The following is a 14,151-nucleotide window of genomic DNA, read 5'->3' as shown; positions in this document are numbered from 1 at the left end:
CAGTACAAGGCCATGGTCACATTCTCCCATATGCATAGCTTGCGTGGGCAGGAAATGTCAGTTTTGTTCTCAAGGTTTAGGTGTCTAGCCAGTTTTTAATCCTCTGTGTCGCCAAAACTAGACATGTTTTAATTCCTGGTAAATCCTCAAGGTGAGGATTGCCTATAAAACAGATTGATTTCAGTGTTGCCAGTATCCCAGCGTTATACTGGAGTCCACAGGAGTGAAGGTAATGGATCTATTAGGATTTTACTTATTATAGAACATAATGTCAGTATAGAATCAATCATTGTAGGGGGGACACATTTATCTTACATAAGTGTGGTGTAATGAGTCTATTTATCCTGTATTGATCTGTCTATACTCACACAACACAATAATTCAGTGCTAAAGAGTTTTTCCTACTCAAGAACATTTCTAGATGTTCTAACATTTAAAATATTAGGGGTCTATCCCCAAAATGTAAAGGCGGAAATAGAAAAACAATTAAGATCCAAACTGAGCTAACAATTTGCATTGTTGTTACCTAAAAGTCAACTGCTCCCATGGTGCTTCCCTGGTGGGATCCTTAGTGATCTGCAGGGGAATCTTATAGCAAGAGATACATTTCCCTGCAGCACTTTCACAGGAGAGATGAAGCATTACGTGGAGCCCTTAAAATTAATGGTTTGTTGGGTTCGGTTCCCCAGCGATAACTGGTTAATTGATGGAAGTCCTTGAACTCAGAATTTCCACCAATCTAAACCTTTCTTTCCATCACAAAAAAAAATACAGGAGTTGTAGAAACAAATTTGGTGCAAATAAGGTCTTACCCGAGTGAAGATCGGGTGGGAGATCAGCTAAGAGGTTTTCTCCCGTGGGGTGGTTGTGACAGTGACAACCACTGTAAAGGCATGTAGAAGAGAATCCTCGGCTGCTGCAGTTCCTGTAGCTGAATTTTCAAAAGGAGTAGGTGGTGAAGGGGTTAACCACCGCACTGCTGTATGAGGTATGAGACTGGAAACTTCTTTGGAAAAAATTGTGATTTATTTCTTCACGTTTCAGTGCAATAGCTCCTTCTTCAGGATTAAATCATAGATGTGATTTTACCTGAAGAAGGAGCTATTGCTCCAAAACGCATAGAAATAAATCACCATTTTTTCCAAAGAAGTTTCTAGTCTGATACATCATATGGCAGCGCGGTGGTTAACCCCTTCCCCTCCTTCTCCCTTTGATCACAAAAAAATAAGGATAATCTTTGGAGGAGAAAAAATTGACTATACCACTCTCTGATGAGGTTAATAGGAAATGAGAGTGCATGTGTACTGTACTTTTCGGACTATAAGATGCACCCAGGCTTGGTTAACCAAAAATAGGAAAAAAAATATTAATATTAAAACTACCATGGTGATGTAAAGATGTGGAGGGGTAATATCACTAACATAGGTGGCCTATGGTTCTGCTCATATCTTGATTCTCTTGGGTAGAAGACATGGTAGTGATTTATTCCAGTGTGGTAGAAGTATATAAGGAGGATTGTACAAAAAAATTAAAGGTATTATATACTGTCCCCAACAGTGTCATAACAAGGTCCCAATACACTTTATTTTGGGTGTTTTGTACCAAAGTTCATAAAGAGCAGAAGTCCATTTATTGTGTAATCCACTATGTACCAGGTGTCTTAGATGTGTAATGCCTTTCATTTATGCCACATAACCTCCTCATACACGATTTACCCGGCTGTACACTTTAGTAGAAGATATTCTATTATGCGCACTATAAAGGATGCCTGTTGTAGATTTTATATCAAGCACATGTCTGTGCTCCTCGTGATCATACACAAATGTGGGCAAACGAGGACAGCATCACATATGTATCCTGCATGGTGCAGACAGAGCAACACACGGATAGTCAGATCAGCTTTTATCTAGGAGACTCTTTTGCGAAGTCTAAATCAACTGTTATGCTTTTATTTTTCTTCTGCCTGTGCCCCAAAATCCATTCTGTTAAACCTAGGAAGCTCAGCTCAGTCCTTCCTGCATTAATTACACAGGTCAAGAGAGAGAGAGAAAACTGTGCAGCCGCTTAGTTATCTCAGCAATAGGAGCTCAGCGCCTATAATGCTCTACCCTGTGATTTAAGATGCAGTCAGCGATATCTGTGACCTTACTAACTGCGGACTTTAAGAAACATACATTTTACAAAGACATTATCTTAATAAAAAGTGTGTCGTATAGTCAGAAAAATGTGGTAAATGGGGAGAGATAGCGGGGGGGATGACCGATCGAGTTTTTTCCCACCCAGCTTTGAGAATTATTAGTTCTCTCCAGTTTTTTTACTTTTAGATATAAGATAAAATAAAAGAAAGTTTGCATTCACTGACTGCAAGTAGGGAATGAAAACAAGAAGTGTATTAAGACAATTATGTAACAATTGAATTCTCATTTTTAAGCCTGCTTTACACGTTGCAATTTCGTATACAATATCGTATGCGATTTGCAACGCCCCCATCGTATGTGCGGCACGTTCAATTTGTTGAACGTGCCGCAAAGACGATTCACCCCCATCACATGTACTTACCTTCCATACGACCTCGATGTGGGCGGTGAACGTCCACTTCCTGGAGTGGGAGGGACGTTCAGCGTCACATCGACGTCACGCGGCAGCCGGCCAATAGAAGTGGAGGGGCAGAGATCAGCGGGACGTAAACATCCCGCCCACCTCCTTCCTTCCGCATTGTCGGCGGGAGCCGCGGACGGAGGTAAGCTGTCGTTCAATGTTCCCGGGGTGTCACACACTGCGATGTGTGCTGCCTCAAGAACATTGCACAACCTCACGTTCATTTTTTGAGGAATGAACGACGTGCATGCGATGAACGGATTTTCGTTCAATCGCAATTGCACGGAGGTTTTACACGCTACAATCATACTTACGATGCCGGATGTGCGTCACTTATGACGTGACCCCCGCCGACACATCGTAAGATTTATTGTAGCGTGTAAAGCGGGCTTTAGGCTTTGTTCACACACAGACTTTTAACCCCTTCACCCCTGACCCTGTTTTCTCCTTTCTGACAAGGCTAATTTTTTCAATTCTGACCACTGTCACTTTATGAGGTTATAACTCAAGTACGCTTCATCAGACCCCGTTGATTCTGAGAATGTTTTCTAGTGACATTTTGTACTTTAAGATATTGGAAAACTTTGGTTGAATTTTTTTTACTTTTTATTGGGAAAATACAATATTGGAATTTGGGCAAAAAATTTAGCAATTTTTAATCTTATAATTTTTATGCCCTTAAATCAGAGAGTTATGTCACACAAAATAGTATATAAATTTCCCACATGTCTACTTTACATCAGCACAATTTTTAGAAGGGTTCAAAGTTTATCAGCAATTTCTAATTTTTACAACAAAATTTTACAAAACCAATTTTTAGGGACCACGTCACATTTGAAGTGAATTTGAGAGGCCTATTTAGAATAATCTTTAGAGGCGGAGTTATGTTTCAGGCAGCATCCGCCCCATAGCCTGGAAGAGCTACTTTATATAAAGTGATGAAAGATGATTTATCCACAATAACGCATCTGATATGAGGTAGACAGGTATGACTTTTTCAATATTCCATAGCTTGTATGCCCATATTAATAGTTTACACAGGTCATAAGTGCTGACAGACTCCCTTTTAAGGCACTCTATGAGCACAAAATGACTGTTCAAACCAAGTTCAGGCGCTCGGTGCATCGTGACACAGCTAAACATTTAAATGTGCCTTCTGACCTGCTTGTTATCGCTCTATCTCAACCCTCCCTTATTCTATCATTGATAGCTTTGGCTTCAAAGAGTCAGAGAAGGGCAGAGATAGGTGGAAAACAAGCAGGTGGGAAGGTGGACTTAAAAGTTTGGTCCTGCCATGATGCACCTAATATCTGTACTTGGTTTGAACAGTCATTTTGTGCTGACAGAGTCTATTTAATGTTTCAGGGAAACATCTATTTCACCTGAAGTCAGATGGTGGCCATGCCGCACTTGAAACAGAAATTCCCTCCAAGATTACGTGATGTTGCAAGGAAAAAGTAAAAAGAGTGCAGCGGCACAGGATTTGTGCAGTTAAAAATGCAGCCTAAAAATGTTCTAACTTCTAGTTAAAACACAGGCAAAACTATAAAAAGTCAGCAATATATTGATACATTTAGTTCAGCTGTAAATGTTTTTTGTTAACTACAATCACACATCCATTTTACCATCCAAGTGGAAAAAAAACATTTTTTTTCTTAGTTCTTATGGTAATTACATCCTAGTAACATTCTAGGAGCATAAGTTTGGTTTTTTTTTCATCCCTATTTTTCAGTGACGCAGGCAGGGGTATACATAGAAATCTTGGGGCCCCATAGTAAAAGTCCTTATTCCTCTCACACACACACAAAAATAATTCTATGCGGCAGTGAAGAATTGTATTCATAGAAGAACATACCTCACAACTTTGCAGCGCTTAGAAAAAAGTTCCTCCAATCAAAGCCCCTTAGTGTTTCTGAGAATTAAGATACCCCTTTCATGGCCCCCATAAAGTACATTGCTAACATAAATGTCCTCCAAACACAGAATGATGCTTCCACAGTGACCCCAACACAGTCCTTCGCACAATATGATGGCCCCCTCACAACCCTCCATATATAATAATGGCTCTTCATACAGTATAATGGCCCCTACACAACACTCCACACAGTATGATAAACCCTAAACAACACTCAACACTGTATACTGGCCCCATTAGCCCTCTAAAAATTATAATGCCCTACCAACAGTAGAATTTCTCTCACAATACCCTCCACACAGTATAATTGCCTGCTTACAGTATTAAGGCCTCCACTAGCCTTCCAAACATAATAGTATAATGGCCCTCCAAACAGTATCATGGCCCCCACATAGCCCTGCAAACAATATAATGGCCCCCACACAACCCTCCACATAGTTTAAGGGCTTTGCATGAGCTATTATACTATCATAATGTGCCCCAAATAGCCCTGAAAATGTTATAATGGCTCCCACATAACCCTCCAAACAATACAATAGCCCACACATAGCCCTTCAAATATTAGAATTTGCCCCAAATAGCCCCAAGAACAGAATAATGGCCCCCACATAGTCCTGAAAACATAATAATGGCCCTCACATAGCCCTGCAAATAGTATAATGGACTCCATGTAGTGGTCCGAGTATTATAATGGTGCCATATAACTCTCAAAACAGTATAATTACCCCATACATAGCTTTACAAATAGTATAATGGGCTTCAAATAGCATTCCAAATAGTATAATTCCCCCACTGCTCGTCCCCGCATAGTTTGTTCTGAAGTACTGCATAGCTCTGCACAGTGGGCGCGATGTAATGATATTATCACACCCATTGAGCTGAGATGTCAGACACACAGGAAGAATGATGGAGGAGAGAACTGCTTGCTCCCTGTTACATCATTGCTCTCAACTATATCAACATCCAGCATTCAGACACAGTTGAAGTGCATAGGGCGAGGGCCTGGATCCTCCTCTGGCACCAGGCCCCCCCAACTCATGAACCCCATAGCAGCTGTGTAGCCTACAGCTATCAAGGTTATGCCACTGGAAGCAGGTATAAACTGTCTCAACTTTTTTTATTCTTTGACCCTTAACAATGGATCAGTTAAAAAAGGATGAAACTCGGAACTCTGAAGTACAATGTATTTTTTCAGTGTATCATCACGTTCAGGCCTCATTCAGATGTCCAATTTTTCCACATACGTGAAAAACAGATTGATTTTTGGGATCAGACATTTATCAGAGTTTGGTCTGAGTGTCATCAGCTTTTCTCGAATGTGGAGAGAAAAGAAATTGCTCTACCTTCTCCTTTCTGACAGCCCATGAAAATCGGACCACAGTCAGATGTCATCTGAGTGCAGTCCAATATTTTACAAAGAACCATAGACTCGCATGGCATTTTTTTAACAGACCCATAGACTTGCATTGCATTACCAATTGGACATGTTTCTGCTATTTTTCGTGGACTACCTGCCTGGTCTGTGACAATTCACAGATGTGAATGGCCTCATAGACACACGTACGAGTAATAACTCAGTACTGAACTACACAATTCTGCTTTGTATCCAACAATGAATGAAATACGAGAACAGAATATTTAATTTAACATCTCTGTTTGGATATGACAAATGCTTTTTGTTAGAAGAGACCCCAAAAATAAGATGTCACACTGCTGAGACCTCAATTGATCAGCGCTAATCTGGCAGCAAGTGTTCAATTTCTCTGCCGCATGAGGGAAATGAAGCTTTATTTGCTGCCAATTAAAGTTCATGGTCCTCAGAGCATGAGAGGTCACGCTCTGCTCTAGTTGATTGATGGAGCTGGTGAACCTCGCTATTAACTCCCAATGTGGTCATCACAGGCCCAATTTTAACACAAGCCATCTGAATCTGGTCTTAAAGACAGGAAAGCAATAGGATATTGTTCCTTCTATACACTGTAGTTTGTAATTTTAAAGAGAACCTGTTAGTGGCTTCATGTTGCTCAAACCACGTACATGAATCAGCCTGGCTTCTCGGTTGGAGTCCCCGTATGTTTCGCTGCTGCGTTTCAGAGAAAACATAGTTCAGAGATATCTACCTGTCAATCACCTATAAAGATGTGGGAAGCAGCCTGACTAGTTTCCTCTTGCCCTATAGTACCTCAGATTCATTCTCCAGATGTTTCAGAATGTTTTCTCCAAAATGCTGGATTGATTCAGGGAAGAACATACCTGGCTGCAATCGTGCAACCGGCCTCTGATGCCCACTGACGGTGGTTTGGACGGGATCAATCAGCCGACGGGTTCTCTTTAGCGCTGCCTGTAGTCATTGTTGTGCTTTTTAGGCCACCCATGAGTCACTCGCATATTATTGTGTGTGTAACGCTGTTCTATTGCTAAATATCCAAAATGCTTTGGGTTTTATAATTATGCAGTGGGAGGTAAAACGTTTGTACTATGTTCCACAGAATGGAGAAGTTATTTCTATATGTGCTGGTTCTGTGTTGGAAGATAATGCCATGCACTACATGTGAGATGTCTAACATTACCATTGTGCTGGAGAAGGAGGAATGTAGTGCCTGCATCTCCGTAAATGCAACTTGGTGCTCGGGATATTGCAGTACAAAGGTGAGAAGAAAGGGTCTATAATACTATGTTCTTATAAACTGTAAGTCGATTAAGCTCTGTTCACAATAGAATCATGGCTTATGGTTAATGGAAACCATAGCACTTGCAAATACACAGGTAAAGAGAATCTGTTGACATGATTTCACCTCTATCATAATAAAAAACAACTATATAAGTGCACATGTAGCTTCAAAGACAAGTTCAGCAATAGCTTTACATGACCTGTCTGCTCCTCTATTACTGTAAAATCAGTGTTAGAATTTATATGTAAATGAGACTGAAGATCTGAAGCCTCTGTCACTCCAACTCTATTCTCTGTCCAGTGCTGCCTCCTCTTGCTTGACTGACGACTACTTTTCCTGAAGTCCCACAGCATGGAGGCAGCCAGTCAAGCGGGAGGAGGCAGCGTAAGCCAGAAATAGACCTGGAGTGACGGAGGCTTCCAATATACCAAAGCTCTTCAGCCTCATTTGTATATTAAATAAAACACTGGACTTGTCTTTGAAAGAGCTACATGCCCATATAAATAGTTTGGGGCATGAAATATTGCTTACATTCCCTTTAATAGGGTATTCCTACAATGCAAAGTTATACCCATTGTTCAGTATTACGAAAATTACCATACCCACATATGTTCAATGAGCCCAAATACATAATTTTGGAGCATTTACTCCTTCCAAAAAAAGTACCCTAATGTCAGTCTGTGTTAATGGCTGGTAACTACTGGCAACACATGCCTTTAGTTTTCTTCTGGTTGGTCGGGCATGCACGGTGATATCTCCTATTCTTTCATAACAGATCTATTTCTCACTATGCAGTGCAGACATACAGTACATGATTTTATGACTTAGGGCACACGTGTTCAGAGCGACCAAGACAGACAGTCAGTGGGTGCCACTTAGCTATTTAAGTGCTGGTTGGCTATATAGGTGCCAGTACGCTCAGCTATGTTTAACTCTGGCAGACATATGCTTCTTAAAGGGAATCTGGCGGCAGGGTTTTGCTATGTAACTGAAGACAGCATGCTACAAGGGTTAAAACATAGAATTAAGGGATGCCTGTCTTGTCAAGGTCCGATCTGTTGTTTATTTCCTATATTTGTTTAAGCAACAGGTTGGACTAAAATGTCACCTCGCGGCAGTCTGGCACCCCCCTCCTCTGATTGACACCTCTCTGTCAATGTACAATCTCTATCGATAGCATGCTGTGGGCTTTCAGGTGAGTTTATCTCCATGTGCTATTGTGACGCCCTGGGCAAGCCAGGGGTCACAGGTCACAACATCACATGCACCCCACATTCCCTGCAGGTACACCAAGCTAACCCAAAATCCTTGTTGCCTTCCTCCAGGGGCTGATGTCCACACCAGGGGGTGGGCCAGGCGGTTGGCTCCGCCCACCGAGGAGTTCACAGCCCTGGAGGCGGGAAAACCAGGCAGATCAGGGAGAGAGTTTGAAGTGTGAGGAGTAAACAGTGAAGTGGTAAAGGAGGACAGTAAGAGTGGCGACAGAAAAGGAACAGTTAAGAAAGCCTGAAGTTGGTCCGGGTGTGTGCCCCGGACTGTGACAGCAAGGTCAGCAGACGGCGGTGATAGTCTGCAGGGGGACTGCTTGGAGGTTGCTGGAAGGACCGCGGACGGGTGGTGACCTGGCGGTACCAGAGCAGTATACGAAGAACAGTCAGCACCAGGGCGGATCCCGGCAAGGCTAGGAGTCGCCATAATTTGTTAAATCCGTCAGTGAAGGGGACCTCTGTCTCCTAACAACCAAGTCCCGATTGAAGGCAACAGCCTGACCGTGAAGGGGAGACACCGCCACCGCCAGGGCACCAGTTTCCCAGGGCCAGCGCCTGCGGGCAAAGTAGGGCTCCTTCGGCCCAGATTGCAGCCGAGGAGTGGGTAACCGGTGGGGACCCATCGCTACCAAGAGACTTTACATAGGTGCAGGGAAGAGACCGTCACCGCTAACTGCAGGGAACCGCAGCATCGTAACCGTCCGAGGAACCCGTCCAACCATCCGTTTGTTTACCGAGAACTGTGGCGTGTTTACTGGCTGAGTGAGTACCTCCGTGCCGTGCGGCACAGCGCTGCCCCTGCGCCCCTGCACCTCCACAGGCCCCATACCCGCCTGTCCATCATACCAACCCCATCACTGGGCCCCGGGAGCACCAAGATCCCTACCCACGGAGGGGCAAATCAACAACTGGCTGCTCCGTACCAGCACTCCCGGGCTTCCCAAACAGAGCAGCGGTGGTGTCCACTCAATCACCACAGCCGTGGGTGGCGTCACGGACAATAAACTATCCCACAACCCAATCCCCTTTCACTCACGGGCGAGGAGCGCCGCTCGAGTCCCCGGGATCCGGCCCATCTCTCGAGCCACCGAGCAGCAGCAGGCCGCAGCAGCCGTGGCAGCCGGACCCGAGCAGTGGGAGAGCGCGGCGTCCCCTCCTCCGCCCGCGACAACTTGGCATCACGAACAGGATCTTACCACTCTGCCGTTGGGTAGAGGTGCGCCTTGTGACCGCCGGAGGTATCCGGCCGAAAAATTTCAGAAGTCACCATCTTTGGCGCGAAAAGTTCCCGCTCGAGCGTCTTCTCGAGTAGTAGAGGCGCGAAGGCCAAAACCCCGCCCCAATAGAGGAGGGGCAGGAAAGAAGCTAAGGGGGACGCGATGGCGGCTGGCTGCATGTGAACGCAGCTATAAAAGCAGGGACGCCAGGACTCTGCAGCGACCCTGTTCCTGGAAGGCACGACTGCCGAGATGTCCGCTCCAGCTGATAACAGCGAGACCCCCGCGCCCGGCACAGCGATGTGGTTAAGGGACCGGACCGTCCCGCTGAGTAATCGTCTGCAGGCCCACATGCAACTCCTCCTGGAGGAGTGGGAGACCGATATGGCGGACGTGGTGGCTGCTATGTGGAGACACGAGGCGGAAGAGGATTTGGAGGAGCGGGTAAGAGACGCACGCCCCTGTATTCCTGAGGGATCGGCCGTTGGGGCTGAGGGGCCCGGCCGGCTTCAGCTCACCCTGCCTCTCTCCCCGCTACCCGTGCTAACTGCTGCCGCCCCGCCACTAGGCCCGCTACCTGCCCAACCGGTAGCGATACCCGGCCAAGCCGCCCCGGCGGACCAGCCGGCTGCAGACGTTCAGGACGTCCCTGAAGTACACCAAGGGGAACCGCTGGGACCGCGGCCCCTTAACAGCATGGTGTCAGAAGTCCCGGTAGTGACTGTGTCAGACCCCGAGCCCGGGACCGTGGCCTGAATGAAGGCCCGAGTGATTCAATTCCACCAGCGTCAGCAGGATCAAATCTTCCGGATGATGGAGCAGTGGACCAACGAGGTGGAGATGCTGATTACAACTGCCCCGATGTACGAAGGGGGAAATGATGTAACAGAGTCGACTGGTGACCCACGTCCCTATGTCCCACCATGACCGGTCGCTGCGGCTGAGGGGCCCGGCCTAGTCTCGGCCTATGCATCACCCTTACCGTTACTTATGGGGCACCTCAGTGTAAGCTCGCCTGATCTGCTGCTCCATGCTACTGCAGAAGGATCCGATGTGCTGGATGCTGGAGGCCAGGAGGCTGCGGCAGCTGGCTGCAACCCGCCTGACACAGAAACAAGAGGTGATGGCCCCAGCCCCGGGTCCGTTGCTGAGTTTGAGGAGGCAAGTGAGCGGTCCCGCTATGTAGGAAACCCAGTGGTTTTCCATACCCCGCGTACCGGTGGAAATGGGTACCGGGTACCCCTGTCACAGCAGGTATTTCAGTGCATGTTTGAGATGCTGGTGGAGGGGGAGGGATCCGCCTTCGATGAGGACTCGGAATAGAGGCAGCGGAGCACCGTTGCACCGTCCCCGTTGGGACCACCAGTGTGTTGTTTGAAAAAGTTGCAAATGATAAGAGAAGATGAAACCGAGAAGTAACCTGATTGTCTAACCGTGATTGGAAACCGGACGTTGCCGGCACCGTTGTCCCCGTGGGGACCGTTTGACAAGTTGTTTTGCATGAGGATCTGCTCATGGACAAGCCCGTGAACTTGCAGGGCAACCACAAACGTTAAGTGGCTTGTAAATAAGTTGTGTTACCGTTACCGTTTCCGCATTTACCGCCTCCGGAGAGGCAGGTTGGAGGGAGGGCCCACAGCAGAGCAGGCTGGGGCCCAGCCACCACAGGAACCGGTGGCTACCCTCTGGAGTGGAAGGACAGATCCCGCTCGGGTAACTTGTGCTGGACAGGGGTCAAGGGGTGCTGCCTGGGCTTTAGGGGCAGCATCAGGGCCAGGTTACTTGGGTGGGAGAGAGCGGAGACCGTAACCATTAACCGTTTAATGTTTGCAACGTTTAAGCACTGAAACTCCCGATGTGGGATGATGTCATAAATTGTATATATGTTACCGTTTTTTCTATTTTTCAGAAAAACAAAAGGAAAATAAAACCGGTGTTGGACGGGCAGCCCGAGGACGGTCTGCGTTTTGCTAAGGGGGAATGTGACAGCCTGGGCAAGCCAGGGGTCACAGGTCACAACATGACATGCACCCCACATTCCCTGCAGGTACACCAAGCTAACCCAAAATCCTTGTTGCCTTCCTCCAGGGGCTGATGTCCACACCAGGGGGTGGGCCAGGCGGTTGGCTCCGCCCACCGAGGAGTTCACAACCCTGGAGGCGGGAAAACCAGGCAGATCAGGGAGAGAGTTTGAAGTGTGAGGAGTAAACAGTGAAGTGGTAAAGGAGGACAGTAAGAGTGGCGACAGAAAAGGAACAGTTAAGAAAGCCTGAAGTTGGTCCGGGTGTGTGCCCCGGACTGTGACAGCAAGGTCAGCAGACGGCGGTGATAGTCTGCAGGGGGACTGCTTGGAGGTTGCTGGAAGGACCGCGGACGGGTGGTGACCCGGCGGTACCGGAGCAGTATACGAAGAACAGTCAGCACCAGGGCAGGGGCCTTTCGGATCCCGGCAAGGCTAGGAGTCGCCATAATTTGCTAAATCCGTCAGTGAAGGGGACCTCTGTCTCCTAACAACCAAGTCCCGATTGAAGGCAACAGCCCGACCATGAAGGGGAGACACCGCCACCGCCAGGGCACCAGTTTCCCAGGGCCAGCGCCTGCGGGCAAAGTAGGGCTCCTTCGGCCCAGATTGCAGCCGAGGAGTGGGTAACCGGTGGGGACCCATCGCTACCAAGAGACTTTACATAGGTGCAGGGAAGAGACCGTCACCGCTAACTGCAGGGAACCGCAGCACCATAACCGTCCAAGGGACCCGTCCAACCAGCCGTTTGTTTACCGAGAACTGTGTCGTGTTTACTGGCTGAGTGAGTACCTCTGTGCCGTGCGGCACAGCGCTGCCCCTGCGCCCCTGCACCTCCACAGGCCCCATACCCGCCTGTCCACCATACCAACCCCATCACTGGGCCCCGGGAGCACCAAGACCCCTACCCACGGAGGGGCAAATCAACAACTGGCTGCTCCGTACCAGCACTCCCGGGCTTCCCAAACAGAGCAGCGGTGGTGTCCACTCAATCACCACAGCCGTGGGTGGCGTCACGGACAATAAACTATCCCACAACCCAATCCCCTTTCACTCACGGGCGAGGAGCGCCGCTTGAGTCCACGGGATCTGACCCATCGGTCGAGCCACCGAGCAGCAGCAGGCCGCAGCAGCCGCCGCAGCCGGACCCGAGCAGTGGGAGAGCGCGGCGTCCCCTCCTCCGCCCGCGACACTATCACAGATCAATGAACACGGATCACGAATTTCCCATGGACAACCCACGTGTGCCATGAATGACGGCACACAGAGGGACATATGCATTTTTAACACGTCAGTGAAAAACGTCTTTGTTTTTCACTGACGTGTGAAACAGGCCTTACAAAGGGAAGACATGTTGCTTAATCAGTAACAACCTCTGAAACTCCCAACAACCCTGAGAATAAAGAGTACAGGCATCACAACTCTATTCCAGTATATCAGCGCTATGTCCCCATCATTTGGTGGGGGTCACAGTTTTTACATTCCCATCAATCATCTTTAGCATATCAGATACAGCCCACCCGGGTTAGACCCCTTAGGTCCCCTAGACCTACACCAGCGGCATTGTCGCGGGTGGGGAGGAGGGTGTCAGCACTGCGCTCACCCCTCTGCTCGGGTCCGGCTGCTGCTGCTCAGTGGTGGCTCGAGCTGTGGGCCGGATCCCGGGAGCTCTCGAGCGGCGTTCCTCGCCCGTGAGTGAAAGGGGATTGGGTTTTGGGATATAGTCTATGGTCCATGACGCCACCCACGGTTGTGGTGATTTGTTGGCACCACCGCTGCTCTGTATGGGGATCCCGGGAGTGATGGCGTGGAGCAGCAAGTTGTTGTGTTGCCCCTCCGTGGGTAGGGGTTGGTGATCCCGGGGCCCAGTGATGAGGTGGGAGATGCAGGGCCTGGTGGGCGCAGGGACGCGGGGGCAGCGCTGTGCCTTGCGGCACTGTGGTACTCACTCAGCCTGAGACGGTGACACAGTTCTCGGTAAACCACACGGCTGGAAAGACGGTTCCCACGGACGACTGCACTTGCTTTCCCCAGAAGGTGACGGTGATGGTCCCTCTGTCCTGCACCTATGTTGTTGTTGGTTGCGATGGGTTCCCACCGGTAACCCGCTCCCCGGCTTCAAGCTGGACCGGAGGAGCTCTACTCTTTGCTCGCAGGCGCTGGTCCTCAGAAACTGGTGCCCTGGCGGTGGCGGTGTCTCTGCTTTAATGGTTGGGCTGTTGCCTTCAATCGGGACTTGGTTGTTGGGAGACAGACGTCCTCTTCACTGACGGATTTGGCAAATTATGGCGACTCCTAGCCTTTCCGGGGTCCGAGAGGCCCCTGCCCTGGTGCTGACTGTCCTTCGTATACTGCTCCAGACCGCCGGGCCACTACCCGTCCGCGGTCCTTCCAGCAACCTCCGAGCAGTCACCCCTCCAGACAATCACCGCCGTCTGCTGACCTTGCTGTCACTGTCCGG

At 48.3% G+C, this 14,151-nt stretch overlaps 1 protein-coding gene across 1 annotated transcript in view; it reads left to right on the top strand.

Moving 5' to 3' along the window:
* The first annotated feature begins 207 nt into the window (after positions 1-207).
* Positions 208-14,151, top strand: part of FSHB (follicle stimulating hormone subunit beta) — a 36,244-nt gene continuing 22,300 nt past the window's right edge. Inside the window, exons 1-2 of the mRNA XM_075326560.1 lie at positions 208-229; positions 7,003-7,162. Coding sequence (XP_075182675.1) covers positions 7,004-7,162 — 159 coding nt within the window. The 5' untranslated portion in view covers positions 208-229; position 7,003. The remainder of the gene's footprint in view (positions 230-7,002; positions 7,163-14,151) is intronic.

Source organism: Anomaloglossus baeobatrachus, chromosome 10 (assembly GCF_048569485.1).
Source record: "Anomaloglossus baeobatrachus isolate aAnoBae1 chromosome 10, aAnoBae1.hap1, whole genome shotgun sequence".
Lineage (NCBI taxonomy): Eukaryota > Metazoa > Chordata > Amphibia > Anura > Aromobatidae > Anomaloglossus > Anomaloglossus baeobatrachus.
The sequence above is the reverse complement of the archived record's forward strand: the minus strand, read 5'-3'. Positions and strand labels throughout refer to the sequence as shown.